Consider the following 19,768-nt stretch of genomic DNA (forward strand, 5'->3'; position numbering starts at 1 on the left):
GTCCTCCACCATTCATGACTAGATCATTAACAATGGGGTTACCATTAACCAGAAACTTAACTGGATCAGCCATATAAATATTGTGGCTGCAAGAGCAGGTCAGAGGCTGGAAATTCAGTGGTAACTCACCGCCTGACTTCCAAAGCCTGTCCACCATCTACAAGGCATAAGTCAGGAGTGTAGGATGAGTGCAGCTCCAACTACACTCAAGAAGCTCCATCCAGGACAAAGCAACCTGTTTGTTTGGCACCCCATCTACCACCTTCAACATTCACTCCCTCTACCACCAACACACATTGGCAGCAGTGTGTACCATCTACAAGATGCACTACAGCAACTCACCAAGGCTTCTTTGACAGCACCTCCGAAACACGTGACCTCTACCACCTAGACGAATAAAGGCACAGGTGCATGGGAACACATCATCTGAAACTTCCCCTTCGAGTTACACATCATCCTGACTTGGAAAATATATTGCCATTCCTTCACTGTCACTGGTTGAAAGTCCTGGATCTCTCTCCTTAACAGCACTGTTGGTGTACCTACACCACATGGGACTGCAGCGTTCAAGAAGACAGCTCATCACCATCTTTTCAAGGCAAATTAGGGATGGGAAATAAATGCTGACCTTGCCATGAACAAATAAAAAAAGTGACAGGACTGCAGATCTTTGATCTGAAGCCTTGATCGGAGATCTGATGATGGGCTTTCTTTAGACTTTTAATATAAGACCATTGATTCTCATGACTATCGCATTGATCCTTTCCCACTCTCGCCCACCACTGCCCCCCGCCCCCCATCCGCGAAGAAAACTTAATTCATGTCACTTAGTTTCTCTGTCTCTGTCACTTTTGCTTTGATGACCTCAACCTCCACGGCAGAATTACGAAATCTCTTCTTTTGCCTCACTTAAGGTTTCCCATCAACCTTGGGTGACAAAACTCTTTGCTACACCAATTTCATTTGACAGTAGTCAGTATTTCTCCTTGTCCTCATCATTCGTTCCATCATTTAGCTTGATTTATAATTCCTGAGTGCCCCACATCCCCCACCAACCCCATTCCAGAGATGAGACTGTACCAACAAGAGAGAGCTAGCATCTATTGTATCCCATAAAAATACTTAAACCAATTCAGAGCTGGTTGTCATTCTGACAGCACAACTTATCCTAAATAGGTGAAATGAGAAACATTTGGCTTGCATTTATTTTTACATTTTTTCTAATCTATCGGTCATTCCTTTGCCTTCGGCGAGCTGAAGTTGTGATCGTTCTTTTACAACAACGGATTATTTATTTTCTCCAACCTGGTGGCGTCTCATTTCTATTTCTAATCAGCTGCACTCAGTATCATTCTACAGTTTATATTAATGTTTACTGCTCCTTTTCTCGTCTGAATGGACGAAGCTAGTTAAATACAATTGAGAAAACACTTTCACTTGAGATTGATTTATATACATATATATGCAAATTATATTGACATCAAGTGAGTTTGATAAAATCTGAATAAATAACGTATTTCGATGTCAATCGACTTAATTGTTCATGCTCTACAATGTTTAACTTGTTCTTAACTGTGCTAAATTCCTCTCCTTCCTGTTATTGGGGAATGAAAGTAATATTCAGGAACGCCTGGATCGAAGAGTAACTAATTCTGTATACTTGTTAATTGCACATTTTTATTTTGTGGGTCATATATAATGAGTGTGTGTATATGCATGGGTGTATTTTACTTTTCTGAAACACTTGCGTCATTTCAAATTAAATTGGAGTTGTGTTCAGCACCTTGGACAGCCATCAGTGGCTCTCCAGCAGTGATTGTTCAGACAACTAAATTGTATTGCCTTCGCTAACATTGGATACGTGGGTATGTTTCCCCCTTCTTTCTGTCTACTTTCCTTTTAATCTCGAGTATGGTTTCATGAATCTGATTTCCAACATAAAGTGGAATGGACAGCGATCAGTTGTGTACAGACACGCTTGGGTAATCAGAGCTGCGTGTGGAGCCGAGGGGAGCGTCACCCAGGCTCAGAGCTGCTGATATCTTCTATTCAGCAGCAGCACCTCAGCGCTTTGAGGAGAGCACATCCTACCGAAATTTGCGATGCTTTTGTTCCGAGAAGGTGGAGCGGGGCATTGTTCATTGTCCTTCCCTGCGCTGGTTTTCGGCTCTGCTGGGGGAGCCTGAGTTCTCGATGTTTGCGGACAGTCTGCTATTGCCAAGCGGTGAGAGACTGTGCTGTTGATGATGCTTTTCTGACAAAGGGACGATCTGAGAGAGGCAGAGTGGCTGTAACAGGAGCACAGACCGAGCGGATCGGACCGGCTGTTTCAATCGGGGCAAAGCATCCATATCACATTAAACATGCCTGTGCGAAGAGGGCATGTTGCGCCGCAAAATACCTTTTTGGGCACCATTATACGGAAATTCGAGGGTCAAAGTAAGTGGAAATAAACACTTCCTGCCAAATTGCAAGGTCTAGTCAATCTGGATTTGTGGTCGTGGGTTCGCGTCCTTTTACAATTGATCAGCGAGTGTTTGAGAAAATCTAAATATGAATGTAAAGGCGGGGTTGAATTCTAATGCACATTTATTTTTAGTTTTAATAAGGAGTTTGGCGTTTTTCTCAAAATCCAAATGATAGTCGAATATTCCACTATTGTTTTTAAAAATCGCATCGAAAGACGCTACGTTTTTGTATCGTTTATATAATTTAAAATCGCTCCCACCAGACAACCAAACAAATCAATATGTAGGAATAAACTAAAATATAAAAGAGCAAAAAAGGCAAACTGAACGTTGAAAATAGTACTCCCTGTCATGTGTAGAGTATATGTCATGTGCCTCTATATATAGCAGTGGGTGAAATGGTATTTTAGTGTAATGCCATTGTACTTTAAAAAAAAACAAAGTTGTACCATTTATCATTGTAAGGTGAATTGAGTGGTACAGTGGGATGGCCTCTGGAACTTGGTATCAAGGTTAGAACTAGCCCAGATAAATAGAAATAATGTGCGCTTTCTGTTTATGGCTGTTAAGGGCTTTGCAATGTTAGTCCATGTCTCTGTGGACATGAATCAAGAGCATAAAACTGCCAGTATAATGTGCTTGCATACATGAGATAAGTTGACTTGCAGAGCCATTGACCTATGCTAAATGCAAGTTATTTTAATGTCAATGCAACATTTAATTTGAACAGAGTTATTAGTTCCCTGAATTTAGTTACGATTATTGATGAATATGTAGAAAAGCAGCAACATCTAAATGCTGTGACATCAACTTGATGCATAATACAACAAAGTTGACTCAGATTTCATGCTGTCACATGAAAACTATGGTTGTAACATACCTCAGTATGTACAGGACAGTTCTATGTTTTTATTTATCAAGTACTATGTTGTATTATTGCCTTATTATTTTGGAGGGACTGAATTTTCATAATCTTTAAGGGACATTACTACTAGGCATGGAACACCACTTTTTATCATCCAATGTCAGCATCAAGCATCTCTCATAAATTACGGCATTGTTAGATGTCAAGCAATGTTCCTTAACCCTAATCTCAGAACCACACTCCTGCTACCCAACTATGATTTGTTATTTTCAATTTCTCATGTTGGCAACCCTGAGTGTCTCTGAGTGAGTCCAGTGCTGATTTCTGCTCAATTGTCAACAGCTTTGTAATTGAGTAGAGACTGCTCCAAAGGGGCCTATACAATCATCAGAAAGAGGAACATTTCAATCCCAGATTAGATATAGGTCTCTGACACAAAGCAATAGTATGCAAGCAAATTTCATCTCCCTGTTATTTTGAGCAAATGCGCAGGCATTGTGTTTTTAAAAAATATATTGTGGAGTTTTATTTGGAGCTTGTGTACTTCGTCATAGCCTTTGTCCCTTCTGACATGATGTGCTTAGCTATTTCCCCAGGCGTAACAGGTGCATGACAGTCTGGACTTCCCAGGAGCTCATTGCCTTGGAGGAGATGTCAGTATTGGGGTAAACCTGTTTCATCACTTTGTAAATGTAAATTGAGTAGTATTGTGACTTTTTCTGCAGTTCCCATATTTGTTTTGTTTCAGCACACCCTCATTTCCCAACATCCAAGCAACTGTGGCCAAGTTACTGCTGATAATAATTTCTGTGACTGAAACTGTAGATCTTGTTAGAACTTCAGACCCAGTTGCTCTGCTATCAAAGCACCTAGAAGAATGCAACACTGCAACAACCAAAATTAGCTATATCTATAATATAGACATGGTGATTTTTCACAAATTAGAAGTGGGCAGGTTTTATTCATACTTCATTTATACTGAGGATGTCTACCACAGTGCCTGTCAATTTGGATAATGCACAGTAATCAAATTGTTAGATGAATAAATACAGCTGCAACCTGATCTTTGCAACTTTTAAGCTATGTGCAGATAGCAAAATGATCATAAAAAATCTTCCCCCAGAATGTTGACATATCTTACTCAGGTAACAAAAAATGAACTTGTCAAAGCTTCAGTAATTATATAGCCTGCAAAATTCGGCTCTGTAGTGCCAGTAGTTTCAGCTCTTTGGTTGGAAGTCTATGAGAAAAATGGCAACACGCCGCTCTTGCCCATTTTCAGCGCAGCCCACGCCGAATGCTATGTTGGTGAGGGTATTAGCTCAGGCATTACATGGGTGTGCCAGAAAGATGCAGAGTAGGCATATCATGAAGGCAGTCAGTGTCTGATGCTGATATGTCACCTGCCCTAACATTTCAACTTCACTGCTCAAATTAACTCCCTCCCTTAGACATGCATGGTCAGCAGCACGAGCAATTCACTCCCCATCCCCCCAACCCCACCAGTGCTATTTAAAAGCATCATTATCCAACTTGCTGGTTAGTTGCTTATTATTTTCTACTATCTCTTGCAGAGGTTTTAGAAGTAGTTTGAGTTCAGAAAAGTTGGTGAAGTCTGCAAGGAGTGGTGCTGAATATTGGTTGCTACAGCAAGGTCGCTGAGAACACCACTTGCTCCAAGTCATGGAAACTAGAGTTGCAGTCCCCCTTGAGCTGCAGCATAAGAGGGAGATGGAGCAGAGGCAGCAAAGAAGAAAAGCTGCTCACAGAGGGAGGAGGAGGAGGGCTCGCTGCAGAAGGCCTTACCCACCTAGTGTCTTCAGGGAGCACTTCTCCTCACTGCACTTAAGCCAAGAGCACTGTGTTCAGTGGCTGAGCATCACCACGGAGGTGGTCACAGAACTGTGCCACCTTTTGGAATTAGATCTGCAGCTTCAGAGCAGGGCAAGGATGGCCCTGTCACTGGTTGGAAAGATAACCGTGGCCCTGAAATATTTACCAGTAGATCCTTCCAGGCTGGAACAGGTGGCACAGCAAACATCTTGCAATTTGCAATCCATCACTGCATCCAGAAGGTCACAACGGTTCTTTATGCCAGTGGTGTTCTTTATGTTCTCTCTAAACAGGCTGTAACCATGGCTTTGCCAGGATAGCAGGCTTCCCATGGTGCACGGTGCCATTGACACATGGCTTTGCATGTGCCACATTGCATGTGCCACATTTCAATGATGAGATGTACTGAAACCACTAAGTGTACCACTCACTCAATGTGCAGTTGGTGTGCAACCATGCCCAGCACATTATGTTGCTGAATGCCTGCTATCCTGACAGCAATCATGATACATTCATCTTGCACCAGTCTGCTGTTCCAGCAATCTTTCAACCACCAAGTCAAACCAGAGGGTGGCTGCTTGGCAATAAGGGCTATCCAATTTACACCTGGCTGGTGACTCCCATCTGCAACCAACCACATGTGCCAGCACTTTTATAATCTGAGTCATGCTGCCACAAGAAACATCATCCAGCAGACCGTTGGGGTGCTAAAGTAACATTTGCTCTTGCCGGACCACTTGGGAGAGAATCCTGCAGTACTCACCGGAGCATGTGTCCCCATTCATTATAGTCTGTTGTATCTCCACAACCTGGCCCTCATAAGGGTGCAGCCCTTGCCACTATGGATTCAGCAAGCACCTCAGGAGGAGAAGGATGAGCAGCAGGAGAGGGAGGAACATAAGAACATAAGAAATAAGAGCAGGAATAGGCCATTAGGCCCCTCATGCCTGCCCCACCATTCAATAAGATCATGGCTAATCTCTCCCAGACCTCAACTCCTCTTTCATACCAACTCCTCATAGCCCTCAACTCCCCAATATTTCAAAAATCTATCTGCCTCCTCTTTAAATACTTTCAATGATCTAGCCTCCACAACTCTCTGGGGTAGAGAATTCCAGACATTCACTACTCTCTGAGAGAAGAAATACCTTCGCATCTCAGTTTTAAATGAGTGTCCCCTTATTCTGTAAGTATGTCCCCAAGTTTGAGATTCCCCTACTAATAGAAACATCTTCTCAACATCTACCATGTCAAGCCCCACTCACAATCTTCAATAAGATCACCCCTGATTCTTCTAAGTCTAATGAATAAAGGCTTAAACTGTTTAGCCGTTCTTGATAAGTCAACTCCTTCATCCCAGGAATCAGCCTAGTGAATCTCTTGTGAACTTCCTCCAACGCCAGTATATCCTTTCTTAAATACGGGGACCAAAACTGTACACAGTACTCCAGGTGCAGCCTCACCAACACCCTGTGCAGTTATAACAAGACTTCCCTATTTTTAAACTCCAACCCCCGAGCACTAAAGGCCAAAATTCCATTTGCCTTCTTAATTACTTGCTGCACCTGCATGCTAACATTTTGTGTTTCATGCACAAGAACACCCAGATCCCTCAGTGCTGCACTTTTTTGGAGTCTCTCTCCATTTAAATAATAGTCTGCCTTTTGATTCTTCCTACCAAAGTGTATGACCTCACACTTTGCTACATTAAACTCCATCTGCCAAGTTTTTGCCCACTCAGTCAACCTATCTATGTCCCCTTGCAGATTCCTTAGGTCCTCATCGCAACATGCCCTCCCACCTATTTTCGTATCGCCAGCAAATTTGGATATATTACACTCTGCCTCCTCCTCCAAGTCATTAATATAGATAGTAAATAATTGAGGCCCGAGGACTGATCCTTGTGGCACTCCACTAGTTACCTCTTTCCAACCTGAAAAAGATCCGTTAATCCCGACTGTCTGTCTTCTGTGAGTTAACCAATCCTCAATCCATGCTAATACGTTACCCCCAATACCGTGAGCTCCTATCTTGTGCAATAATCTTTTATCTGGCACCTTATTGAATGCCTTCTGGAAATCCAAATACACTACATATACTGGTTCTCCTTTATCAACTCTGCTTGTTAAATCCTCAAAGAACTCTAGCAAATTTGTCAAACATGATTTCCCTTCTACAAAATCCTGTTGACTCTGTTTGATTAAGTTAAGAAGGAGGAGAAGGAAGAGGAGGAGGAGAAGGAAGAGGAGGAGGAGAAGGAAGGAAGGAGGCATCCAGCACATCCACATTCCAGACAGGGTGTTTGTGAGCACATCATTTGAATACTGATCCCCTGAATGAAACCCCAGATCCCCATTATTCAACAGTTCCCCACTTTACCATCCCTCTATTATTGACCATCGTAGCATCCACTTGGCCACAATCCTGAAATAAAAGCCGTTCCATAGCAACTTTATCCAAAAACACATCCAATAGTCTATACAATATTCAACTAATCTATTTTATGCATTTCCTTAGTGCCTGTCGTGTGGGTACCTTTGCCTGTCCTAATACTGTTACGCAGTACTACCCCAGTGGCTGCAGCATAGTTGGTGGAAGGCTGTTGACTTTCACTGGGGTGACTGCAGATGGACTTGCAGTACGACCTTGAGCAGCTGTTGGTTTCAATGATCTGGCTTTAGACTGCACCACATCAGCATGGGCAGCAGCTGTCTGTGCTGGCTGACTGACAGGCAACAGCAAGAGAACTGACGGACTGTCATTGGTGAGAGCACGAGTGGTGTCATCCTGATAGAGGACACCAGGTTTGTGCTCCACGGAGCCACTGTCACTCCCCTGGGGTGGTGCCTCAGTAATCCTAGTAATCTGCTGCAGCACCAGTTGCTGGACTGCTGTGAGAGCCTGCAAGCCCCTTGAGCACAGATATCTACAGTCACGATGGCAGCAGTCTCAGCCTGAAAGCTAGTGTTGTATGGCAACAGGCCATCATTTCATGACCTTATTCTGAGATTCCCCTGCAGCACTCAGATGCTGGGTGGGTTCTCTTTGTGCTACAAGGGAAGCTGATAAATTGGCCATCAGATGCTGCATCACGGTTGGGCTCACAGGTGTTCACATGCAGGTGGCCACCACTTCCAGGCTAGAAAAGTTGGCTCCAAACTCTTTGCAAAGCCCTGCACTAAGTTGGAGCCAACCTCCTCAATGCTCCATGACAGTGACAACAGGCTCTGTGGCAGGCTTACCAATGAACCAAGCATCTCTGTGTGCATGCCTATCAGCCTTTTCCCATATGCTGCCCCATTGAAATCCTTATCTGAATTCTCTGCAGCAGAGCTCATATGCAACCTTGCCCTTTGGGGGTCTAGCATCTGTGCTATCCAGTTCACCAGGCCTGACTGCAAGCCATTCATGTCCAGTGACTCACCACATGCAGATCCCCCCTCTATGCTACCCTCTAAAATTCATGCAATGCCAGTATCTTTACTGGTGTCTGTGAGTATCAGATTCAGTGATTGTGTTTCTTCCTGCACAGTCTGTTCTCCCTCTAGACCTTTAGCCTCAGGTACCACTGACTGGCCATGTGGCAGATTTTGGGTATCTGAATGCATAAATGCACAAGGGCAAGGTTGGAGTGAGAGAAAGGGCAGGTGGAAGCAAGAGGTGCATGGCTCTTCAGCTTGTACATCATGACAGATAGCGGAATGAAGATGATGTGAGAATGCAGGAACATACCGTCATCCTGATGGCTCCAGCGATGCTGCTGGCAACAGCCTTAGTGATGGGCACTTCACTATTTCCAGCACCATCCCCTCCATGGAGGTCAGCACATGCAGACATGCTTGCCCCTGCGGATTAGCTGCTGCTGCTATCTACTATGAGCCACCTTGTTCTGCAAAAGAGAGGGAAGTGTGTCAGTGAGTGTGGTACCATATGTTTTGGTGAAATGCCTGCCACCTTTGAATAGCTGTCAGTATGTGCACGTGTGAGATGTGATTATGAGGCTTGCAGCAGTGGGAGGTTGTGAGGGTGAGATGAAGTATATGAACGTGAGGTTTGAGTTGCGGTTGATATAGACTGTTGGGAGGTGAGTGAAGAGAGTGTGGTTAATGGAGCAGTTTGTGAGGCTAGGGCTGTAATTTGTAGCATATGGCATGTAAGGCTGCGTTCACTGACTTTGACCATTTGTATAAGGTCATTAAACCTCTTTCAGCACTGCATCCAGATCCTTGTGAGAGACTGGTTGCATTGACCGCAACAACCACCTGCTCCCACTACCTTCTTAGTATCTGCCTGGAGGGTCTTCTGGCCCTCTGAGGAAGAGAACCTATCTCCTCCTGCCCCCCCCCCACTGCACTAGGCCTCTAGAATGGCATCCAAAAGCCTGGGCACATTCTCTGGTCTGTTGCGCCATTTCTGTTGCTTCCTCCAGATCTTCCATTCTTTTCCAAACAGTTTCAGCCCCTGCTGCAGCCAGAATACACCTCACCTTTTAAGAGGGGCAGTCTGGCTTTAGGTAGTGCAGGCTAGCTTTAAGTGGTATACGCCTCACACAAACTTGGACCCCACCTGAGGCTTGTAGCCTCTTAACTGCACATGCAGTGCTGAGCTGCAGGCCACAATCGTTATAATTAACAAAGCATTATGAAGTTTGTGTGCTGTCTGCATCACTTTGAATGGGTGCAAGGTAATCATGCATCCTGATCCCCACACCTGATTTTAGGGGCTATCTAACTTAGTCCCTGTAGTTTGCAAACAATTTTCTTAAATATAGCAATTTTCCACAATCTCCAATGATTTCCCTCTACCTGGACCCCTCCATCTAGCCTCTTACCGTCCCTCAAACATTTCATTGAGAACTGCCGGTGTGACATCGGCCATCTCAATTTCTCTGCTCCCCTCACTCACTCTAACCCGTCTTCTTCTGAACTTTGAGCACTCCGTTCTCTCCGGCCCAACCCTAACATAGTCATCAAACCTGCTGACAAGGGTGGTGTCGTTGTTGTCTGGCATACCGACCTTTACCCAGCAGAGGGCGAATGCCAACTCTCTGACACTTCCTTGTAATCGCACCCCCCCACCCCACCCCACCACTCCGGACCATGATCCCACCACCGAACATCAAACCAATGTATCCAGGACTGTCACTGACCTCATCTCCTCTGGAGATCTTCCCTCCAGGCCATCCAACCTCATAGTTCCCCAACCCTGTAGAACCTCATTCACAAAATCCACAAACAAGATTGCCCTAGAGACACATTGTTTCATCCTGTTCCTGCCCCCAATGAACGGATTTCTTCCTATCTCAACTCTACTTTTACTCCCCTTATCCAGTCTCTTCCCACCTACATCCAGGACTCTTCCAATGCCCTCTGCCACTTCAACAATTTCCAGTTTCCTGGCCTTCAGTGTCTCCTATACACCATGGATGTCCAATCCCTCTAGACCTTGGTCCCCCACCAGGATGGTCTGAGAGCATGCTGTTTCTTCCTAGAATGGAGGCCCAACCAGTCCCCGTACAATACTACCACCCTCTGCCTGGCTGAACTTCTTCTCACATTGAACAACTTCTCATTCAGCTCCACTTACTTCCTCCAAATAAAAGGTGTTGCTATGGGTGCCCACATGGGTTCTAGCCTATTGTAGGATATGTTCCAATCCTACCAAAGCCCCCTCCCTCACCTTTTCTTCTGATACATTCATGACTGTATTGGTGCCATTTCCCGCTCTCACCCTAAACTGGAAAATGTTATTGACTTGGTTGCCAAATTCTACCTTTCTCTCGTCTTCGCTTGGTCCATCTCTGACTCTTCCCTTCCTTTCCTTGACTTCTCTGTCTCCATTTCTGGGGATAGGCTATCAACCAATATTCATTACAATCCCACGAACTCCCAGATCTACCTAGACTACAGTTCCTCACATCCTACTCCTGCAAGGACTCTGTTCCATTCTCCCAGTTTCTCCATCTCCATTGTATCTGTTTGGATGATGCAACTTTTCACTTCCAATATGTTTTTCTTTTTCCTCAACCGAGGATTTCCCCCCACCTTGGTTGACAGGGCCCTTAACTGTTTCCAATTTATTTCACGCACTTCTTCTCTCACCCCTTCCCCTCTCTCACAGAACCATAATAGGGTTCACCTTGTCCTTACCTTCTTTCCCACCAGCCTCCATATTCACTGGATGATCCTCCACCATTTCTGCCACCTCCACTAAACACATCTTCCCCTCCCCTCCCATTTCCGAAGGGACCGTTCCATCTGCAACACCCTAGTTCACTCCTCAGTCACTCCAACACCTCCCCCTTTCCTACAGCAGCTTTCCTTGCAAGTGCAGGAGATGTAACAACTACCCTTTCACCTCCTCCCTACTGTCCAATGCCCCAAACACTTCTTCCAAGTGAAAGAGTAATTTACTTGTACTTATTTCAATTTAGTATACTGTATTTGCTGCTCACAATGTGGTGTCCTCGACAATGGGGAAACTAAACACAGACTGGGTGACCACTTTGTGGGATACCTCCATTCAGTCTGCAAGCGCGACCCTGAGCTTCCTGTCGACTTTTCTGTCCTTGGTCTTCTGCAATATTCCAATGAAGCTCAACGTAAGTTTGAGGGATAGCACCTCATCTTTCGACTGGGCACTTTAGAGCCTTCCAGACGCAGCACTGAGTTCAATAATTTTAGATCATAACCTCTGCCCCCATTTTATTCTTTTTTAAGGTATTTTTTGCTGGGTTTTTTTCTCTCCACACCCCCACCCAAGATTCTTGCTTCCATTTCAGCACATTTTAGCTAAATTACTGAACCAAACCTTCACATTGTGGTCTTTTTACACCCATAATTAATTTCCATTGAATATTTCCCAGTATGTGCCAAATTCCTAAAGGTGTCCGTTTCATTCCGGCTGAAATTGCCACTAAAAACATCAAACATAGTGTGCGAGCCCATTAGATCAATGGTGTATAAAATATAAATGTCATGCTGTAATGCATACTGTTACGACCGAGGCTCTAGTTCCACTTCTCCACAGGTCACAACATATATTTAAATGTTTTCCCCAGTTACTGATACGGACAATTATATACTTTATTTTAGTTTCAGAATAAAATCCACCAGCCAGGTTTCTTTAAAAAAAACAACAAAATTATTAATTTATTATAAAATGAGACTTATTCAATACAGATGCAAAGCTTATTAACACACAGGTTGAAATATGAAAGTTCCCTTCTAAGGTAACCCAACACACGTGCACATGTGCTGGGTTAAAGAAAAAATAAAGAAATTTTCTCTACAGAGATCTTGTTACAAAAAAAAGACAAAAAAAAACTTTAGCCAAATACTTGTTAATTCTTGAAGGATGAGGATAAGGTATAGTGTGTTCCCAGGTGGTCCGTTATTCTGGCATCCAAATACACGTAGACGGCTGTTACTGGGATCTTTTTGGAGCAGTTCTTTTCAGGCGACATTGAGGATTAGTCTGACAGAATTCTCAGGAGAATCAAGGCATCAGAGGGTTCAACTATCATACTGGATTTTCAAGGTTTCTCAAAGAGGTTGAAAAAGGATGAGCTGGTGGCTTCTCTCTTAGCAGGCTTACCCCCAACTGACTCAAAACAATATCAAAAACTGAAACCAACTCTTGACCACCATTAATCTTGACATGTCACTTCTCCATAAACAACTCCCATTGTTATCAAGGCTCCTGCTGTTTACTTAGCTTAAGTCTTGTGAATTCCAGTAAGGATTTGTTTTTGCACAAAGACCCAAGTCCTTCCAGTGACCATTTAAAAACAAAGTCCAACACCTATGGAATCTCTTCAATCTTTCAAATAAATCAATTTCCACAATTTTTAAACACGTGTCCTCATAAAACATTTTTTAAAAAATGGAAGCGCTTTCATAACAATAGTTATGTTTCAATGGTCCAAAAAATTGGGATTCATGGACTCAGTGACTGATGTTGTGGATCAAAGCTGGAGCAGAAGATTGCTTTGGTCAATTGGTACATAGGCATATTGAATAGGCTGTCATGAAATAAGAATGCATCAACTATAATATCACTGCTGATGGCAATATGTCTTTACAACATTCAACTAGCACATATCATTGACATAACTTCCACTAAACCAAATAAAATAAACTTAAATTTGGGCAGCATTTTTCCTGTCCTCAGGATGTTCAAAAGCCAAAAGGATGTTCACAGTCAATGAATTAATTCTTTGAAGTCACTGTTGTTATATAGACAAATGCAGAAACCAATTTACAATTTACAAACAGCAAAGAGGTGAATGGCCAGTTAGTCTATTTTTGGTGGTGTTGACTAAGGCATAAATGCTTGTGAGGACACCGAGAGAAATTCTCTGTTGTTCTTCACATAGTACCTCAGGATCTTTTATCACCACCTGAACAGGCAGGCTTGGTTTAATGTCTCATCTGAAAGATGGCCCTTCCAACAGCATGGCTCTACACTAAAGTGTCAGCCTAGATTATGTTCTCAAGTCTTATAGTGGAGCTTGAATCCAATAACCTTCTGACTCAGAGGCACTGAAAATCATGTCCACAAGTGTTTCCCTGTCTTGCTAAACCACCAGGGCCCAAGGCAACAATTTCCCTCCGGCAAGGAAGGACACAATGATAATGGCTACACTCCCACCTCCACGATTGAAGCTGCCAGGAATTATAGTTGTGTCTTTCTCCAGCTATGATTACAAGAGATCATGTTCCTATCAAGACTGCTACGGTATATGGTTGCAACTTCCAGTGACAGCAGCAGATATCACGGCCACATTCTCCCTCCCACAGACAACAAAAAACCATGACCTCATGCTTATCCAACACAAAGCTGCCACACTTTGCCTGTATCATCCCTCTTCCAATACCAGTAATGCATCCTGCATTAAAAGACAACCAGTATTGGGCTCATACCCATTCTTGCATCTGATTCTTGATGGTATTGTAATGGTAGGGGTAGGGTGGTGGGAAGGGATAGAAGGTGCAGCTTACTTGATTAAAATTCTAGTCCATTTTACACCTCTGGCCCACTCCAATGAGACAGATTTGGATCTTGGCAACATCTCTAAACCTCCAAGGATATACAAAAATAATGTTTTAAACATGGAGAACCTGCTTTTCTTGATGTGCTTCCAAGATATAAATTACATGATGATGGGAAACCTATGGCAATACATAGAAAATATCATGTACATACAAAAGTACAGAGGAAAATGAGTTTTGTATGTTCAGAGCATACTTCTATGCAGTGAAAGGTGGAGTTGAATTTGAAATGATCTGCACTTTAGGTAAATCATGCACCTCTGTGAATAACTCTGACCGAGACAAATTCAGACTCTTTTGGCCTTTTAATCTGGTTCAGCATTTGTTCCTGTATTACATTGATTCAGTTGCAGTTGGTGCTTTCAGCTTAGGATAGAGCTCATTTAGTACTGTATAGAAGGATATCTTCTCTGCACTGGACTTACACTTTCTTCACCTGTGTTATCAATGAGTACACAGAACATGGCTCCATTCCTTGGTTTTGTCATCTCACATCTAACTGAGCAGGAGAAAAGAATTACAAAAATAAAATTGCAGTTTTTTCATGGAAATTTCAGGTTACAGGCTACAATGCAGTAATAATGTTTTCATGTAGTCCTGCAGTTGTGGATCTTAAAATGAGCATAGCAATTATTGAATCTTTGGTTAGTTTTACTTTGCTTACATAAAATACTTAAACATAAATGTCAATTAAGCATGAATATATTGTATGTTTTGTGTACTGGTAATATTTAAAAGCTTCAACAAATCTAAAATTCTGTTTGTTATAATGGGCTCTTGTAAAACCCTATAGAGTAGATCGTCTACACCATCACGAGATTTTAGTGATGACAGCTAGCTCGTCATTAACCATGAATTGTAAGAACAGACTAGTGTTTTAAATTACCCATCATTATTTTTCTGTTTCTTCACAGATAGAAAATTCATCATTGCCAATGCAAGGGTACAGAACTGTGCAATTATCTACTGCAATGATGGATTTTGTGAGATGACTGGCTTCTCAAGACCGGATGTCATGCAGAAGCCTTGTACCTGTGATTTTCTGCATGGTCCAGAAAGCAAGCGGCATGCAATTGCCCAGATTGCCCAAGCTCTGCTCGGCTCAGAAGAGAGGAAAGTGGATGTCATATTCTATCGCAAGGATGGTAGGATAAAGAAATACATTTTTACTTACAAGATCAGGAATTAATCCACACTTTTAAACTGTGCTTACTACAGGGAATTTTTCAACATGAAAGTACATATAGGTACATAATCATATTAAAATGTTAAACTTAGCTGAATGGAAACAATATAGTGGTTCACTTAAGTTGCGTAGAAAATGCCTTGGGTAGTAGTTAGTTAATAAACACAATAGCAAATAAATGTAAGTAGACAACTTTACTAAACCCAAAGAATAGGGCTCAGGTTTAAACCCATGTAGGTTAATCCCTCCAATATGCCCATATCAATTTAAGTGCTTTTATAACAATATTTTTTTTATCTTGGGAAACACTATAAATCTTTGATAACATTTTGTGATGGTGTAGTTCTTATTTTCAAATACTTGAAGTGAAAAAGCCATTTTTTCCAGACATTTCAATCACATTCACTATAGTTAATTAATGTAATGAGTAATAAACCACTTTCTCAATTAGTCAAAAGTCAGATTGAGTCATTGAAGTTTTCTACTGAGAATCCAAGAGCTGACACTTTGGGACAGTTTTCATGCTGCGGTGTGATTGAGATGTTAGCGGTAATTCCAACATAGCTGATTTAGCCGTGGAATTATTGTAGTGCAAATTAAATTCAGTCACAACAACAAGGAGCCTCCTTGGTAATGTCCTAAATCAATCAGGCAACATGAGGCTTAATTAAACCAGAATAAGACAGACACAATCAATTTCTCTAGAAATGAAATACTGCATTTTCCTTTTCTCTACATAGCTGTTCAAGAAAGAATTGGCAAAGTTTACAAGATTACTGTAGGCAGTTAGGTTAGACAGTTGGGAGAGAGGCATACTGTTGTTCATAGTTAACTGTAGTTAGCAAATCACTTGTGTTTATTAGCAAAAATGAGAGCACATGGAAGTGCAGGTAACCATTGGACTTAGACTCAAAATTGGTTAGGAGATTGGAGATGGAAAGTAGGGGTATTGGGGAGGCACTCTAATTGGCAGGATGTTTTAAGTGTTGTACCCAAGAGATCTGTTCTAGGGCCTCAACTTCTCACCATATTTATTAATGACTAGGATGAAGAAATACAGAGTTGTAAATCGAAGTTTGAAGATGATGCTAAATTAGTATGGACTGTGAGTAGTACGGATGGAAACAAAAAGTTGCAAAGGAGCATAATTGGATTAAGTGAGTGGGCAAAACTATGACAAATAGAATGCAATGTGGGCAAGTATAAGGTCATGCACTTTGGATCTGAGAAAGACAAATCAGAATATTTTCTTATTGTTGAGAGACTAGGAGCTGTGGAAATGTGGGAGTCCATGTATACAAATAATTTAAAATCATTTAAAGTCAGTAGACAGGTACAAACAGCAATCAAAAAGGTATGTTGACCTTTATCTCAAGGAGACTGAAAGGCTGAGGCAGTTATGCTTCGTTTGTATAAAACCTTGGTTACATCCCATCTGAAGTACTGTGTTCAATATTGGCACTTCACCACAGGAAGGATATATTGACCTTGGATAGGATGCAGTGCAGATTCAACAGAATGATACCGAGCCTTAAAGGGTTAAATTTTGAGGACACGTAGCATAAACTTGGCTCCTATTTCCTTGAGTATTAGAGATTGAGGGATAATCTCATCAAAGTGTTTAAAATGTTAAAAGGATTTGATAGGATAGATAAGAAGAACCCATTTCCTCTTGTGGAGAACTCATGAGCAAGGTGCTAAAGGCCCTGAGATTGTTGTCGCAATGATGACAAACTGTTAGCTTCAAAGGAATAATGATGGAGAATGCTAACAGCAACTTCTGGAGCCCAGGCATGCACAGTTAAATGTGAAATTCAGAAGTTGCTGTCAGTGATTCTACACGTCTCCATATGACATGCTGCTGAAGGCCCCACAGATTGCAATCAATTTACAATCTCTGAACTGATGAGAAATTCCCCATTTACTCCATTAGTCCTTGAAAAAATACAATCCCTTGAAAAAGTTACACCTTGTTTATTGAGGTGTAACTAGGCTTTTAACGGTGTACAAAGCTCATAATTACTGATGAACAACCTCTCTGGCCCAGAAAAACTAATTTTAAATTTGTGGAATGCCAAATTTCTCTATTTCGTTAAAAATGTCTACATTTAAAAAATAATATTTTTAATTGGTTTATATGTCAGCTTCTACCATAATCTGATGTGTATGTCCCAATCATTTATTTCTCTCTTTATAAAATGATATGAGAAAGTATAGGATAACCAGTGCATTTTACTGCCTAGTTTACTGTGTGTGAGTGTAATTCAATATGATTGCCTGATTGATGTGGCAAGAAATGTTGCTTCACTGTTGACTGCAAAATCTGGGCCAAAATCTTAAAATTAGAGCTATTCAGGAGCAAAATCATGAAACACTTTTTCATACAAAGTTACAGTGGAAATCAGGAACTCTCTCAAAAAGTGGTTGCCAGGACAATTTGTGCTTTCAAGACTGAGCTAGATAAATCTTTGTTAGGTAAGAGTATCAAGGAATATGGTGAAAAGGCAGGAAGATGGAGTTCAGGTACAAATCAAGCATGGTCTAATTGATTGGTGGAGTAAGCAGAAGGAGCTGAATGGCCTACTGCCATTTCTAATGTTCCTATGTTCCAAGGATGTTTAAAAACAGCTTCCCGCTTCTCTTTCATACATATCAGTCAGAATGAACAGATGAGTAATGGTGGCTTACATATCTCTCCAATAGATAATTCAGTGGGAAAAAGTAAACTGAAGCTATCAGCAACTGATATAAAACAGCCATCACTCCAAACTCAACTGAGCTTGCCTATCCTAGTCAGATGCCCAACACCCCAGTTACCAGCTTTGTCAAAGAAGCTGAAAATCATTGAAAAAATCCTTTATTCATGCTCCCTGCAACAGCTGATTGCTAATGTTGAACTAAATTGCCAAAACAAGGTTCACAGCTTACCATTTTACTTGTTCCTATTGATGATATACAACTATATATTGCTTTACAATGTAGTTCTAACAAAGGATGTATAGAACATTTTGAAACTGTATGGATGTGAAATTGGTCTATGCTAGCAGTACAAAACAGCAAATTACCAGTCAATTTTTTTCACCAAGCCCAATCTTCTTTCCACTGAAGTTCATTGAACGACTGCGCAAACTCTTTTTGGAGACCCGTTTCTTAGTCTCACTGTCGCTTTTACTTGCTTCGAAATTAAAAATCTTGGCAATAGTTTCCAAGTCAATAGAAAATAAAAAATTAGCACAATGAAAAATTGGCTGTTGATTCACTAAAAACCGATTTTGGGCTGCTGACGTAGGCCAATTCCACTCCCTATAGGTGAAATATTATTGTCAAAATTCTATGTGACCCAGAATTTCAAATTTCAGAACCTGACTCCTTCACGTGCAGGAAATGTGTCCAGCTGCAGCTCTTGTTAGACCGCATGACGGCTCTGGAGCTGCGGATGGACTCACTTTGGAGCATCCGCGATGCTGAGGAGGTTGTGGATAGCACCTTTAGTGAATTGGTCACACCGCAGATTAGGATTGCTGAGGGAGAAAGGGAATGGGTGACCAAAAGGCAGAGAAAGAGCAGGAAGGCAGCGCAGGTGTCCCATGCGGTCATCTCCCTCCAAAACAGGTATACCGTTTTGGATACTGTTGTGGGAGATGGCTCACCAGGGGAAGGCAGCAGTAGCCAGATTCATGGCACCGTGGCTGGCTCTGCTGTTCAGAAGGGCGGGAAAAAGAGTGGAAGGGCTATAGTCATAGGGGATTCGATTGTAAGGGGAGTAGATAGGCGGTTCTGTGGTGGAAAACGAGACTCCCAAATGGTATGTTGCCTCCCAGGTGCATGGGTCAGGGATGTCTCAGATCGGCTGCGGAACATTCTGAAGGGGGAGGGTGAACAGCCAGTTATCATTGTGCACATAGGCACCGATGATATAGGTAAAAAACGGGATGAGGTCCTACAAGCAGAATTTAGGGAGTTAGGAGCCAAGTTAAAAAGTAGGACCTCAGAGGTAGCAATCTTAGGATTGCTGCCAGTGCCACGTGCTAGTCAGAGTAGAAATGAAAGAATAGTCAGGATGAATGCGTGGCTTGAGAGATGGTGCAGGAGGGAGGGGTTCAGATTTTTGGGACACTGGGACCAGTTCTGGGGGAGGTGGGACTATTACAAATTGGACGGTCTACATCTGGGCCGGACTGGAACCAATGTCCTTGGGGACCTTGCTAACGCTGTTGGGGAGGGTTCAAACTAATGTGGCAGGGGGATAGGAACAAAATGAGGAGGTCAGTGGACAGTAAGGAGGTAGTAACTAAAGCCTGTAAGGAACCAGATAATGAAGTCAGCGTGACTAAGGGAAAGAGTAGGCAGCGAGCAGATGATG

At 42.3% G+C, this 19,768-nt stretch overlaps 1 protein-coding gene across 1 annotated transcript in view; it reads left to right on the forward strand.

Moving 5' to 3' along the window:
• The first annotated feature begins 2,363 nt into the window (after window positions 1-2,363).
• The window catches only part of LOC137371712 (potassium voltage-gated channel subfamily H member 7-like), a 525,923-nt gene continuing 508,518 nt past the window's right edge, over window positions 2,364-19,768 (forward strand). Inside the window, exons 1-2 of the mRNA XM_068034535.1 lie at window positions 2,364-2,439; window positions 15,134-15,364. Coding sequence (XP_067890636.1) covers window positions 2,364-2,439; window positions 15,134-15,364 — 307 coding nt within the window. The remainder of the gene's footprint in view (window positions 2,440-15,133; window positions 15,365-19,768) is intronic.

The sequence above is a fragment of the Heterodontus francisci genome, chromosome 7, assembly GCF_036365525.1.
Source record: "Heterodontus francisci isolate sHetFra1 chromosome 7, sHetFra1.hap1, whole genome shotgun sequence".
Lineage (NCBI taxonomy): Eukaryota > Metazoa > Chordata > Chondrichthyes > Heterodontiformes > Heterodontidae > Heterodontus > Heterodontus francisci.